We start from the raw sequence: 14,677 nt of genomic DNA, 5'->3' as shown, positions 1-14,677 counted from the left end.
ATCCATCTTGGTCTTTTCTTCCTCTTTTGTCTTTGTAATGACGTTTTGCATTCTTCCTGGATGATATTCTTGATATCCTCCCATAGCTCATTGGGTCTTCGCTCATTAATGTCCAAGGCCTCAAATCTGTTCCTGAGACGGTTTTGAAATTCATACGGGATAGACTCAAGGTAAAATTTTGTTTCCCGTGGGCTTGATTTAATTTTCCTCAGCTTTAGCTTGAACTTGAATATGAGTAAGTGGTTGGTTGTTTCACAGTCAGTACCTGGCCTAGTTTTCACAGCCATGGTCTTTGCAGTTATTTGCTATGCATAAGAGAGCTGGACAATGACTAGGGATTATGGAAGGAGAGTTGATGCCTTTGAGCTGTGGTGCTGGAGAAGAGTATTGACTATACCATGAACAAACAAGTTCATTCTTGAGAGGGTAAGCTAGGCTGCTCCTTGAAGGCAAGGATTCTGAAACTTTGTCTGACATACTTTGGACATGTTGCAAGGTGGGATCAATCTTGGAGAGGGACGTCATGCTTGTAAGGGTGGAGGGTAGGAGAAAGAGAGTGAGACCACTGATAAGATGGATTGATACAGTGACTGGGGTAATGAGGGTAGGTATGTCAGAGACAGTAATGTTGGCACAGGATAGAGCAGGTTTCAGGACTGTTGCACATAGGGTTGCTATGAGTTGCAAGTGACTAGACAGTACATAACAACAACAAAGGTATTACTGGATTTCTTGACTGCTACTTTCATGAGTGTTGATCATGGATCCAAGCACGATGAACTTCAGTTATTTCCCTCGTTGTCATGGTGTTTTTAACTGATCTTTGTAATTTTACTTTCTTTAGAGTGAGGTGAAGCTTCATCAGTAAGTGTCTCAAGTCTTCATTTTCTGCAGGCAAAGTTGTATGTGTCATTTGCATAAAGCAAGTTGTTGATGAGACTTCCTCCAATCCTGTTGCCACATTTTTTAGTTGGACAATGACTAGGGAGAATAGAAGGAGAATTGATGCCTTTGAGCTGTGGTGCTGGAGAATAGTATTGAGAGTACCATGGACTGCTAAGAAAACAAACAGATTCATCCTGGAGAGGGTTAAACCGGGCGGCTCCTTGGAGGCAAGGATTCTGAGGCTTCATCTGACATACTTTGGACATGTTGTAAGGAGAGACAGGTCCTTGGAGAGAGACATAATGCTTGGGAGGGTGGAGGGACAGCTCAGCAGGGGAAGACCTTCAATGAGGTGGATTGACTCAGTGATGGGTGTGTCAGAGGCAGTGCGATTGGCACAAGATAGAGCAGGGTTTAGGGTTAGGGTCGCTATGAGTCGCAAGCAACTCCACCACGGCACATAACAACAAAACAACAACAATTTTTAAATTATTTATTCAGAACGAAGTTTGAATAGATATGGAGAAAAGATTGCAGTGTCTCCTTGTTTTATTTGAATACCTGCTTCTTGAGCCATCTCAGTCCTTCTCCCAATTAAGTGTGTTGTGTGATTATCCTAAGTAAACGGCAGAACTCAAGTGTTGGGGCCACTCAGGGACTATCCAGGCCTCTCTCAGAATTGGTCACATGCTCCCCAGAGTTCGGCCACTCAGGGACCATCCAGGCCACTTGCAGAGTGGGTCACATGCTCCCCGAGTCTCTAACCACAGACATACAGAAGTGGGTCGTGGCTCCGGGCCCAGAGCGTGGGGCCATGGCCTCAGCACAGAGCGACTCCAACAGGCTGACACCTGGCCCAGAGAGACGAAGGCTCTGTCGCCCTGCCAGGAGCCCGGGCAGGAGAAGGTTGTGCCCGTCCAGTGTCACGAGGACTGAGCGCTGCCGTCGGGGACGTGCCCGCTCAGTGTCCGCGTGCACGTCGGCGCACACACCTCCCCGCCAGCGCCGAGCTCTCAGCGGCGGGGCGGGGCCAGGTGCGCGGGGGGCGTGTCCGGGGCGTGGCTCACGTGGATGACGCGTGTGGCCCCGCCCCCACCTTGGGACAGACCCGGAAGCGGCGGCGGCGCCCCTGGGGAAGATGGCGCCCTCGGGGCTGAAGGCGGTGGTGGGGGAAAGTGAGTGTCCGCCCGGTGCCGGGCGCCTGGGTCCCCCGGGTCCCGTGTGGAGCTGGGCTCCTGGGTCCCCGGCGGTGGAGAGTTGAGGGCTGTACATCTGAGGGTCTTGGATCCTCGAGGGGGCGGGCGAGGCTCGATCCCAGCTGGCCACCAGCCTTCCCTGGGCCGGAAGGGAGTAGGATTGGAAACTGACCTCAGGGTACCCAGAGGGCTGGTTTGAGGGTTGCTGCATGAGAACCCTCGATCTCAGCAGCAGACGCTGGGGCCCCGAACACTTGGGCCCCGTATGTGCCCAGCTGGACATCCAGACTGTAAGTCTGGCCAAGTTCACGGCGTGTGTGTGTGTGTGTGTGTGTGTGTGTGGGGGATGCTGGATTCTTGAAGCCCCGAGGTGTGACATGAATGTGACTTAGTGCGCTGGTCAGCAATCAAGTGGTGTGAGCGTTCAGGGACTCCAGGGGGTGTGTCCAGGCCTAGAGGGGGAGAGAGTGGAGGGAGAGTTAGCTAGGGAAGTCTGCGGCCCTTGGGAGCTCCTTGCAGCATGAAGATCCAGGAGTCCAGGTGCCCCAAGCTCAAGTTCTGGGGGAAGAGGTGGAGGTCCCCCACTTCCCCTCCTCCACCACGGGTAGTTCCGGCCTGAGCTGCTCCTTCCGGTCTGGTGGTTCTGATAACAGTGGACAAGACGCTGGGTGGCCTACAGGGGACACCCTGTCCCTTTTCTCGCCCTTCCGCTGGGTGGGACAGAACGCAGCTCAAACCAACAGCACTACAACTAGAGAGGTGTTCCCCACCCCTAGACCGAGACTAAAGGGGAGAGCAGAAAACCCCTGATGTATTTTAACAGATGAGGAAACTGAGTCTAGGGTTTGGGTGATGGGATGACTACAGCCATGCAAGCCTCAGAACAGGAATCCAGGACGGGAAAGGGTGTTGAAAGCTGCAAGAGGCAGAGCTTAGAGACACCTCAGCCAGACTCAAACAGGAGCCCTGGTTTTCTGCTTACTGGTTCCATAAGAGCCTCTTTAACTAATTGATACTTATCACTGGGACACTGCTATGTACACTGAGGGTAGCTGGGAGATATATGTTCTTTTTGAGCTTCAATTGCCTTGTCTGTCAATTGGGGTCCACAAGCATCTACTGCCAGGGATAGGCAGAGGGAGAGTGGGAAAGTGGAAAAGGGTTGGGGTGTGGCAGGAGGGGAGGGCCAGCATCCTGAGCCCCTCTTCCCTCTTCTCTGCAGAAATTCTGAGCGGAGTCATTCGCAGTGTCAAAAAGGATGGAGAATGGAAGGTATGAGTGAGGCAGAAAGCTTGGGGAGCCTGGTCAACCCCCACCCCCCACCTCCTGGAAGGGTCTTTCCACCCATCCTGTCGTTGAAGCTATCAGCCATGTCCACACCCCAGTTCACCGGAGGGTGAGGGTGGGTGCAGCTGAAGCTTCTCTGCCCCATGTTTGTCCTCTGTCCATCTCCAGGTGCTCATTATGGACCATCCAAGCATGCGCATCTTGTCATCCTGCTGCAAGATGTCAGACATCCTGGCTGAGGGCATCACCAGTGAGTGGACGCCCCGCTTCACACACCCTCCAGGCCCTAGAGTGTGGGCTTCCTAAATGTATGGCCTCCCTAAATGGTCCCCAACTGCCAAGTATGTAGCTCCCTGGATGTATAGCATTGAGTCTGCGAGCCTCTCAAGCATGGTCCCCCAACATGCAGCTGAGGGTGAGGCTACCTGGCAGGGTCCTCAGCTGGACCCATGTGGGGTCAGCCTCCCAAAACATACAGTGCTTATGTGTCAACCTCATATAAACCTTCCAGGGTGGGCCCTGCACGTGTGTGACTCCCAGGGTACACAGCCATGTATAGGAAACCCTTAGGGTCAGGCCGCACGCCCACAACACTTAGCCGTTTGTTCCCCCCGGGTGGGTGTCCACGTCCTGCTTAGGCTCCTTAGGTGCCTCGTCCCCCTTGAGTGTCCAACTCCTGGAGTCTCCAGCCCCCGTATGCCCTCCACCCTGATACCCTCCACTGTGTTTCCCCCTTCTAATCCTTCAAGTTGTTGAAGACATCAACAAGCGACGAGAGCCCATCCCCAGTCTGGAGGCCATCTACCTGCTCAGCCCCACGGAAAAGGTGCCTGCAGGGGCACCAGGGTCTCTGGGTGTGCAAACGTCACTGTGTGCGTGCACGTTCATGTGTGGTTGTGCATGTGTCTTTGGGTGTACAGGTACCTGCATGGGTATGCATGCATGTTCAGATAACCGTATGTGTATGTAGGTAGGCACTTGTGTGGGTGTACATATATGTGTACAATGCTATGTATATGCGCGTGCGTGTGGGTTTATACATACGTGTGTATGCGTGTCTGCACGTATGCATGCACCATGCCCATGTACCTGCATTTGTTTGCATGTGGCTACACACAGGTATGTGTATGTGTGTGTACGTGCATATCCATATATATATACCTGGGTGTTCATGTTTCTGCAGGCATGTGGACGTGTATGTCTCTCTGTACCAGTTTGAGTTGTATGCACATATGAGTAATGTGTGTTGGTGTGCATGCCTTTGTCCCTGTGTGTGGGTGTGGAGGATGGGTGGGCGGCAGCTAGGGGCAGGGTAGGGGTAGATCTAAGGATGCCGGGTCAGGCTTAGAAAGTGATTGCATCCCCTAGTCTGTGCAGGCTCTGATCGCAGACTTCCGCGGCACCCCAACCTTCACCTACAAAGCAGCCCATGTCTTCTTCACTGACAGTAAGTGAGGAGGCCTTGGGGCACAGGATCCAGGGCAACGGGGTACAGGGGTCTCCCACCTCATGCTTCTTTGCCCACCTTAGCCTGCCCCGAGCCCCTGTTCAGCGAGCTGGGCCGTTCTCGGCTGGCAAAGGCGGTGAAGACACTGAAAGAGATCCACCTTGCCTTCCTCCCCTATGAGGCCCAGGTATGGCCAAAATGGGATTGAGACCAAATGCCTGCAGTTTATCTGAGGGAACCTTCAGAGACAGACCCAGAGGCCAGGATGAGGATTTGAGCATGGGAAAAGGGAAGGGATGGTTGGAGTTCTCTCAGGTGGAGCCACAGGACACAGTGGGTCAGGAGCTGAGATAGATGCTCTGGAAGGCAGCGCAGGGACCAGGGACCAGGGACAGCTAGGGAGAAGCAGGCGTGCTCACAGGGGGCTCTGCCCTCCCAGGTGTTCTCCCTGGATGCTCCCTACAGCACCTACAACCTGTACTGCCCATTTCGGGCAGGGGAGCGGGCGCGGCAGCTGGAGGCGCTGGCCCAGCAGATCGCCACTCTGTGTGCTACACTGCAGGAGTACCCGGCCATCCGCTACCGCAAGTGGGGACCCCACCCCAATACCCCCCTGACTTTCACCCCGTTCTGCAGCCAGACTCCTCATCTAGTCCTCACCTGGTGTCTGGCATGGCTGTTTGACTTCACCTCTGATACCCACCCTTGACCCCTCATCTGTGCCCAGCACTTCCCACCCTGCACCATCATGGCCCTGGGTCTGATCACCCTCCTCCCCTCCAGAGGTCCAGAGGACACAGCCCAGCTGGCCCATGCAGTCTTGGCCAAGCTCAATGCATTCAAAGCTGATACACCCAGCCTGGGCGAGGTGAGGGGTTGCTGCATGGGGCGGGGAGGGGGTTAGGTGCAAGGCCAGTCTAGCCAGGGTCAAAGCCAAGATCCTCACCCTCACCTCCAGGGCCCTGAGAAGACCCGCTCACAGCTACTGATCATGGACCGGGCTGCTGACCCCGTGTCTCCTCTGCTGCATGAGCTCACATTCCAGGCCATGGCCTACGACCTGCTGGACATCGAGCAGGACACGTACAAGTGAGAAGCGGGGAACACGGACCCCTGCGGTCGCCACTATGCCCTTCCTACGGGTCCCTGAGCCTCCTCCCTTCTAGGTATGAGACCACAGGGTTGAGCGAAGCACGGGAGAAGGTCGTGCTGCTGGACGAGGACGATGACCTGTGGGTGGAGCTGCGTCACATGCATATTGCGGACGTGTCCAAGTGCGTCCCCACTGGTGCTGGGTGGCACGGGCCCCTCTGCACAAGGTCCCGCCTGTATCTGCACCGGGCCTCCCTCCCTCTCCAGGGATTGCAGGAGACTTGGTCTGGTGACCCCTGGCCACACTGGAGTCTCCACTCTCCTAGGAAACTTCCTCTCTGGTGTCTCACCCCTAATCAGGCCACACACCCCCTCCCACTTCTGCTTCTGGGCTCCGCCTTTTGCTGTGCCTGGCCCCACCTCCTCAGCTGTACCATGGTGGTACCATCTCCCCCACTCCACAGCCTCACCATGCGACCTCACCTCTTTCCCATCCTCCCCGCTAGGAAGGTCACAGAGCTTCTGAAAACATTCTGTGAGAGCAAGAGGCTCACCACGGACAAGGTAGGGGTGGGCTGGGGCAGGCAGGAGGGGCGGAGCACCCAGGTGGGATCCTGGGTGGTGAGCCCTGGCTTTACATTACCCCATGCCCTTTCCTTCCTCCCCACCCACCCAGGCCAACATCAAGGACCTGTCCCACATCCTGAAAAAGATGCCCCAGTACCAGAAGGAACTGAACAAAGTGAGGGTGGGAGAGAGGGGCGGGCAGGTGGCCGTGGCCCCGAGCCCCTGTTGCCCTTGGCACAGCCTCTGTTACCTCCGCATCCTCCTCTTACCCCACAGTATTCCACACACCTGCATTTAGCTGATGACTGTATGAAGCGCTTCAAGGGTTGTGTGGAGAAGCTGTGCAGCGTCGAGCAGGTGGGGGCGTGTCACGGGGGCGTGGCACTGCGAAGGGTGGAGCAAGAGGGGGCGGAACCTCTTGGGGGCGTGGCTTTTGAGGGTTGTGTGGAGAAGCTGCCGCCTGAAGCCGGTGGGCTTGTGTCCTGGGGCGGGGCCCGGGAGGAACAGCTGGGAAGGGGCGTGGCACCGAAGGGCGGGACCTGCGGGGGGCGTGGCCAGGGAGTGACCACTTGCAGTGGGAGGGGCCAGGAGAAGGGTGGGCTTGAGGGGGCCGGGCCTGTGGAAAGGTGGGACTCGACCCAGCTGCACTGTGAGAGGGGCGGAGCTTATGGGAGGAGGCGGGGCCGGGGAAGAGGGGCTTTGGAGGGGCCAGGTCTGCAGGGGGGGAAGGAAATAGGGATAAGCTTGTAGAGGGGCGGGACGGGGAGGGGCCAGGCCAATAGGTGATCCAGGGATCCCACCCCACCCTACCCCATCCCACTGGTATGGCCCTAAGGACAGCTGGCTCTCGTCCCTCAGGACTTGGCCATGGGCTCGGACGCAGAGGGTGAGAAGATCAAGGACGCCATGAAGCTGATTGTCCCCGTGCTGCTGGACACTTCAGTGCCAGCCTACGACAAGATCCGGGTCCTGCTGTTGTACATCTTACTGCGGAATGGTAGGGCATGGTGAATGGAGGGCACTCCAGGCACCAGGCTTCTTCTTAGCCCCACAGTTCTGTCCTTGAGACACCCCTACTTTCCAGAAATGCCAACCCCAGACACACCTCTGGGCCTTGGGACCCCCTTCTATTCAACTGGGGATTTGCGGACATGAGAAATCCAGTTGACATGGAGGTCCCCCAAATCTGTGACTCCTCCAAACTAGACCACCCAGCCCATTCCAAAGGTCCCCCTGAGTCCCAGGATCCTCCTTGCACAAACTGGAGGCTTCCACGCACCTGAGAACTTTCCCCACACCAAACCCTCTAACTGAGACCCCACCTTATCCCCGCCAATCTCACTGAGCCCCAGGAGATAGCCTTACTAAAGTCTCACCCCCAGGTGTGAGCGAGGAAAACCTGGCCAAGCTGATCCAGCACGCCAACGTGCAGGCACACTGCAGCCTCATCCGGAACCTGGAGCAGCTGGGGGGCACTGTCACCAATCCTGGGGTACGTGGGGTGCAGGGGAAGGAGAGGCAGCCACTGGGTCACAGCCTGGGTCCTGGAACCTTCAATCTGGGTGGGGGTGATCTGGTCCCAGCCCTGGGCCTGAGTGTGCAGTGTGAGGCAGGCAGCTAGAGTCTGAGAGGGAAGGTGGGGTCACCAGCACTAGGAGTAGAGCACACAGTCAGACATAGACTCCAAGAAGTATCAGGGGACACCCCACACAACCCTGTCAAACACAGTCTTTCTGTGCTCACTGACCGCCTCCCTTGGCTCCGTGTTCACTGCTCATCTGCACCTCTCTCCTGTCCCTGTCTCCCCTCAGTCTCTCTCTGTGTGCCCTGTCTGCCCCCTTAGCTTCCTGCCGGCCCCCTTGTCCCCTCTTCTTTCCACCATCTCTCTCTCTGTCCCCTATCCATCATTCCCCAACTCTCTTGCTTCCTCATCTTTGTCTCATCTCTCTCCCTTTTCCATGTCTCTTTTCGTCCCTAATCTCACACTGTCCACCGTCTCTCTTTTCCCATCTCTCTCTGTCCACCATCTCTCTCTTTGCCATGTCTTTTTGTCCTGTGTCTCCTTGCCCCTCATCTCTGTCCCGTCTCACTCTCTGTTCCCTCTCTCTAACTCCATCTCTTTCTCCCCATTTCTGTCTCCTCTTTCTTTGTCCCCATCTGTGTCCCCATTTCTTTCTGTTCCTGTCTTTCTGTCTCCTTTCTCTCTCTGTCCCCGTATTTCTCTGTCTCCATCTCTTTTTGTGACTCTTAATCCCTCTGTCTCCCATCTCTGTGTGTCCACCATCTCTCTCCCATATCTTTTTCTCTGTCCCTCTTATCTCTCTGTCTCCATCTCTATCCCCTCTCTCTGACCTGTGTCTCTCTGTGTCCCTTATCTCTCTCCGTCCCCATCTCTCTCTGTCCCTGTCTCTCTCTCTGTCCCCCCATCTCCATCTCTATCCCTCTCTTTCTGACCTGTCTCTCTCTCTGTCCCCATCTCTATCCCTCTCTCCCTGATGGGTCTCTCTCTCTGTCCCTTATCTCTTTCTGTCTCCATCTCTCTCTGTCCCTGTGTATTTCTCCCTTTTACTCTTTACCTCATCTCTTTCTCTGTCTTTTTCTCAAAACTCCTTGCTGCTCACTTGACTCTGATTGATAGGGAGCCCACAGGACACAGGAGAACGGCCCTGCATGGCCTCCAAGCGGCCTTTGCAGCCGCGGACTGCCATGTTTTTTCTCTTAGAGCGGCTGGTGGGTTCCAGGCTTTTGGTTCGCAGCCGAGCGCTGTAACCGCTGTCCCACCAGAGCTCTGTGCTTTTTCTCTCACTGCTTTTATATTTCTCTCTCCGTCTCTTTCCCTCTGTGTCCCCCATTCCTCCATCTGTTTGCACCCACTTCCACAAACAGGTGAGGCCCCCCCCCACTCCATCTGTGACCCACATCCTTCACCCCCTTGCTTCCCCGCCCCCCGCCTCCCCTAGGGCTTGAGTGCTTCCAGCCGACTGGTGCGCCGGGAACGTCTGGAGCCCACCTACCAGCTGTCCCGTTGGACGCCGGTCATCAAGGATGTGATGGAGGTATTGCTGAGGGGAGGTGACTCCCACCCAGGTCCTGCCCTGGCCTTGGCCTTGTCCTGGTCCTGGCTCTGCCTCCCTCCTCTCTTCTCATGTTCAACGGTGGGCTTAATGGGAAATTCTCTGGTCACCACCACTCCCTACCTCCTCTTTGCTCCAGAGGCTCCCACCCCCTCACACCTGCCTTTGAACCCCACCTTCCCTGCCACCATCCTCCTGGAGCCCTGGCACCTCCCACTAGGTGTCCAGCCACCCAGGGCCCCTTTATTCCCTGAGATCTTGGAGGCATAAGCGCCCTCGTCCCTGAGTGTCCCCAAGGAGCTGGAGCAAGATAATTCCTGAGGCCTTATGGACCCAAACCTCAACTCCTGGATCCCCATGGAGCTGGAGGGCCAGGCTCTTGGGACCTCACAGGGCTGGGAGGAATGACTTCTGAGTCCCTAAGGAATTCGAGCAGGACAGGGGTAATTGCTGGGCTCTTCAGGGGCTGGGGGAGACCCTGGGTGGAACGATCACTTATGACTACTAGTCAAAAGGTCAGAGGTTCCGATCCACCCCGGTGTGCCTCAGAAGAAAGGCCTGGTGATCTGCTTTCAGAAAGGCACAGGTTTAAAACCCTCCAGAGCACAGCTGTAGCCTGTTCACTTAGCGTGACTATGAGTCGGAATGGACTTGAAGACACCTGTGTAAAGGGCTGAGATCTCCCCAGGGGGCAGGGCTTGAGCAGGTGGAACTTCCCATGGCCCTGGCCTCACCCTGGGGGCTAGACTCTGCTCTCTGCCTCCTCCCCCCCACCCTCCCCTATCTGGAGCTTCTCTCCTGACCTTCCTCTCGGGCCACCCCAGGATGTCGTAGAGGACCGGCTAGATCGGAAGCTGTGGCCCTTTGTGTCTGACCCTGCCCCTGTGTCCAGCTCTCAGGCCGCTGTCAGGTGAGGGCCTGGGGACACTCGGGGCTGGGGAGTCCACCTGCCAGGGCTGACCATGTCCCCAATGGCACTCAGGCCTTTGAATCTTGGCCTTACCCCTGCTGCACCTCCACACAGCGCCCGCTTCGGCCACTGGCACAAGAACAAGGCAGGCTTGGAGGCGCGGGCGGGACCCCGACTTATTGTGTACATTGTGGGCGGCGTAGCCATGTCGGAGATGAGGGCCGCCTACGAGGTGACCAGGGCCACTGAAGGCAAATGGGAAGTGCTCATAGGTGAGCAGGGGCCTGAGGTGGGGTAAGCTCTGAGGTGGGTCCTGGGCCGGGCTGGAACCTGGGGCACCTAGAGGAGAGGTGATGGTCTCCCCATTCCTGGATACCTGAGAGGCTAGTCTGGACTCCTAAATTCTTTAAAAAGGTAGGGCTGACTTCTGGACCCTCAAAGGGCTGAGAGCTAGGGTCCCTTAATGCTAGGACTTGTCCCCCAGGGAAGTGTCCCTAGGGGCTGGACTCCTGGGTTGCTGGAATTGAGAACTCCCATCCTTAGGATCGAGCCGTAGTCTGGGGTTGAACCTGGCAGGTGTCGGGACAAGGTAGTGACCTCACCTCCCCAACCTTCCCTCTGGCCCAGGCTCCTCACACATCCTCACCCCCACCCGCTTCCTGGATGACCTCAAGACATTGGACCAGAAGCTGGAGGACATGCCCCTGCCCTGACGTGCTGCCCGCCCTTCTCAGATAAATAAACTCCCTCCCACTGTCAGCCCTCGGCCACTTTGCCTTCTTTGAGGGAGAGAGGGAGGCCCTGGGAACTGTGCTGGGCCAGCTCCCTTGGGTCCTGTTCCCAGGTCTGTGCCTCAGGCCCCACCCCACCCCATTGCCTGCCAGCACCCTTCCCTGTCACGTATCTACAGGATCAAGTCCCACGTGGCCCTCAAGAGCATCTGGTGGAGGCTGAGAACTGGGGCCTCAGATCAATATGGTTTCCAAGGTTTGTCATTTGGGAGGTCTTGGCTGTCCCATTGACAGCCGCATGGGGAGAATGGCATCAGTGATGGCACCTGCTTTGCAGAGGCTCTTAGAAAACCCAGGCAAAGCTGATGACTTTGAACATGTGACAGGTGCCATGACTTCACTGTGACCGCAATTATTTTCAAAGGAACTATTAGTGTTGCTGTTAACACATAGTCTGTGCGCTGTCTCCTGCTCCTCCCCGTTACCACCACCACCACCACCACCACCACCACCATCCTCAGGAACTGTTCCAGCAGGGCCAGCAGCCACGGGAGGCAGGGAGTTGTCTGCAGCTCCTGAGAATCTGAGCCAGCACGTGTGAAGCCATGTGAGACCTGGAAGCTCTTCCTCATTCGATCAAGTTAGAATTCCTCCAGCTTTGGGACTCATAACTACAGGACTTTTATAGGGATAAAATGAGGTGTGAATCTCACCGCATAAGGAAAACGGAAAGGACCCATCTTTCTTTGGGCATAAAACTGTATCTAGGCAGATGCTAACCCCCTCAGAAGGGGGTATGGGAGTGGTCAGGGAAGGCTTCCTGGAAGAGGTGAAGTTTGACTTAATGAAAATTAAAGAGAAGTCAGTCTAGGAGGTGAAGTGAGGACCCAGCAGAGGAAAAGGCAAGAGAGAATGCTAGGAAGGTGGAGGGAGAGGGTATTGGTGGGCAGGCAGCAATACCTGTGTGCCAAGATGATGTGGGGCCCTTGCTCGGGCATGGGGGTCTCTGCATGGTAATGATGCTTCACACTCAACTCTTAACCAGTCTCCAAAGTGCCCAAGAGCAGTGATGTCAGTTTAAAGACTAGATTGTGTCTGATCCAAGCCATGATCTTTTCAGAGACTTGCTATGCCTCTGAAGGTTGGACAATGACTACGGATGACAGAAAAATTGATGCATTTGAGTTGTGTTAGAGTACAGAATATCCCATAGTCAGAAGAACAAACATGTCTTGGAGAAAGTGCAACCAGGGTGCTCCCTGGAGGCAAGGATGGGAAACGTTCCCCCTCATATGCTTTTGGCATGTTATTAATAGGGGCTATTTCTCGGAAAGGGACGTCGTGCTTGGAAAGGTGGAAGGTTAGTGTGAGAGCAAGACTCAACAAGATGCATTGACGCAGTGACCATGACAATGGGCGCAAGTATATCCAAGATGAGGAGGAGGGCGCAGGACAGACAGGGTTCAGATCTCAACTCATGGAGTTGCTATGAGTTGTACTTGATTTGATGGTACATAGCAATAGATTGGCCTGATCCAGGCCATGGGCTTTGCAATTACATACCGTGCATCAGAGAGCTAGACAATGGCTAAGGGTGACAAAAGAAGAATCAGTGCCTTTGAGGTGTGGTGCTGGGGAAGAGTATTGAACATAGCATAAACACCCAGAACAAACAGGACTGTCTCAGAGAGGGTAAAACCAAGTTTCTCCTCGGTGGCAAGGATTTTGAAGCCCTATCTCATATACTTTGGGCACGTGGCCAGGAGGTACACGTCCTTGGAGAAGGACATCATGCTCGGAAGGGTGGAGGGACAGTGCAGGAGAGGAAAACCTCGGATGAGATAGACTGAGTAACTGGGGCAATGGGGGTTGGTGTGTTGGAATCAGACTGGCTCAGGATAGGGCAGGCTTCGGAGCTATTGTGTATATAGGGTCACTATGAGTTGTAGGCGACTCAAAGGTACATAAACAATAACAAATAAGTGTGCCGTTTGCACTTGCAGCAAATGAAAGGGCTGGCAATCTGCTGTTGATTGAGAACCGACTCATAGCTGACCGCCCAGCAGGGTTTCCGAAGCCGAAGCTGTAAATCACTCCGGAGGAGTTTGTTCATTTTTTTCTCTTCTCTCCAGGCAGCTGCGGATTCAAACCACGAGCCTTTGGATTGGCAGCACAACTCATTACAGCTAAGCCAGCAGAGTTCTCTTTGTAAAGATTACAGCCAGGCAAACCTGTAAGGAGCACAGATCTTGTCTAGCACTTGAGGTCACTACCAGTCAGCCTGCTTGGGATGTTGGTTTGGCGGCCGTGAAGCCCAGATTAGAAGGTGTTTGAGCAGGACAGGTAGGGAAGCCTGTCTGCTGGCCTGCAGCCCTGAGGGAGAGTGGTAGTCGGCTTTCATAAGGGTTTACCGCCCAAGAAACCCCAGGGGCGGGTGTATCCCTTCCACAGGGCCAGCCGGATGGGTAGTGGGGTTGGTTTTCATAGGGACTGGATCCTGGGCAGCATGCAGGGAGTCGTGGGGGGTGGGTAGGGGTGTCAGTGAGGAGCCCTACTTAATTTGCAGTTTGTCCCACGCGGGGCTGTGGTCTATGCAGGTTAGGGACCTGGAGGGAGCGCGTGGGTGCAGACCCGGCCCACGGGACCCCTTCCTGCCACGCGGGTGGGAGGGCTTGAACCTGGACTTGGGGTCGCGCACCCTTCCAACAATGCAGGGAAATCTAAGGCCACTCTTCCCAGAAAAGATGCACAAAACTATGCTTAACAAACGAAACGCACACCGTCCCCTAATGCGCGAGTCCGCCGGGGAGTGTCGCATGCACGGGGCGGGGCTGCGGCGCGGGAGAAAGTGGGGCGCCGAGACCCCCGAGACCGCCCGCCCTGGATGGCAGGGCGCCAGCCTGGCCGCGGCGGGAAGCGGAGCGAGCGCGAGGGAGGGGTTTCTGTTTTGTTTTAAACTTTCGGTGGAGGGTTTGGACGGAGAGAGGGAGCTGGTTTGCGCGTGGAAGGTCATCCGTCCTGCGCCGGAGCCTCGCTGTCCCCGCGGGACCCGCTCGGGCAGGGCAGCGCCGTGCCCACCAGGGGGCGCCGGGGAGGCCTCGCCTGCGCTGCCGCCGTCGCAGCTGAGTGACTCATTACACGCGACGCGGAAGTAGGTCAGGGGTCACGCCAGAGTCCTTGCGGGGACCACGCTGTCGCGTCCACGGCCTTGGCCTTGGCTCTGCATTTATACCCAGATAATGTCAAGAAACCACACGGGTCAAAATCGAGAGGGATGTCCGCCGGGGATGCATCCTATCTCCACGCCCTTTTCAATCTATATGCGGATCAGATCGTGCGGGAGGCTGGGCTGTATGAGGAGGAGTGTGGCATCAGGATAGGAGGAAGACTCCTCAACAATCTGCATTGTGCACATGACACTGACACTGAGGAGTACTTCAGCACTTTCTGTCAAAGGGCAAGGACTGTAGCCTTAAATATAGAATGAA

General features: G+C 55.8%; 1 protein-coding gene across 2 annotated transcripts; it reads left to right on the top strand.

Annotated features, from left to right (window-relative positions):
• The first annotated feature begins 1,981 nt into the window (after positions 1-1,981).
• Positions 1,982-11,218, top strand: STXBP2 (syntaxin binding protein 2). 2 transcript variants are annotated; one of them, XM_006902660.1, is made up of 19 exons: positions 1,982-2,060; positions 3,304-3,353; positions 3,537-3,618; positions 4,118-4,194; positions 4,746-4,815; positions 4,899-5,002; positions 5,255-5,403; positions 5,599-5,683; positions 5,774-5,904; positions 5,982-6,089; positions 6,414-6,471; positions 6,584-6,649; positions 6,751-6,831; positions 7,333-7,471; positions 7,857-7,966; positions 9,435-9,530; positions 10,373-10,458; positions 10,573-10,730; positions 11,086-11,218. In XM_006902660.1, exons 1-19 carry the CDS (start codon positions 2,024-2,026, stop codon positions 11,169-11,171), a joined length of 1,773 nt encoding a protein of 590 aa, XP_006902722.1. In that variant the 5' UTR covers positions 1,982-2,023; the 3' UTR covers positions 11,172-11,218. The 2 variants fall into 2 exon arrangements, with proteins under 2 accessions (XP_006902722.1, XP_006902721.1); XM_006902659.1 differs by having other exon boundaries at positions 4,737-4,815.
• Positions 11,219-14,677: the final 3,459 nt, after the last annotated feature.

This window comes from Elephantulus edwardii, unplaced genomic scaffold, assembly GCF_000299155.1.
Source record: "Elephantulus edwardii isolate Elephantulus edwardi_28Jun2011 unplaced genomic scaffold, EleEdw1.0 scaffold00438, whole genome shotgun sequence".
Taxonomy (NCBI): domain Eukaryota; kingdom Metazoa; phylum Chordata; class Mammalia; order Macroscelidea; family Macroscelididae; genus Elephantulus; species Elephantulus edwardii.
The sequence above is the reverse complement of the archived record's forward strand: the minus strand, read 5'-3'. Positions and strand labels throughout refer to the sequence as shown.

Bases quoted from the DNA above. Each gene is read 5' to 3' on its own strand.
- STXBP2 (XM_006902659.1), top strand. From the start codon at position 2,024: ATGGCGCCCTCGGGGCTGAAGGCGGTGGTGGGGGAAA. The intron at 4,816-4,898 runs GTAAGTGAGGAG...TGCCCACCTTAG, and splicing joins CCATGTCTTCTTCACTGACA to CCTGCCCCGAGCCCCTGTTC. The intron at 6,832-7,332 runs GTGGGGGCGTGT...CTCGTCCCTCAG, and splicing joins AGCTGTGCAGCGTCGAGCAG to GACTTGGCCATGGGCTCGGA.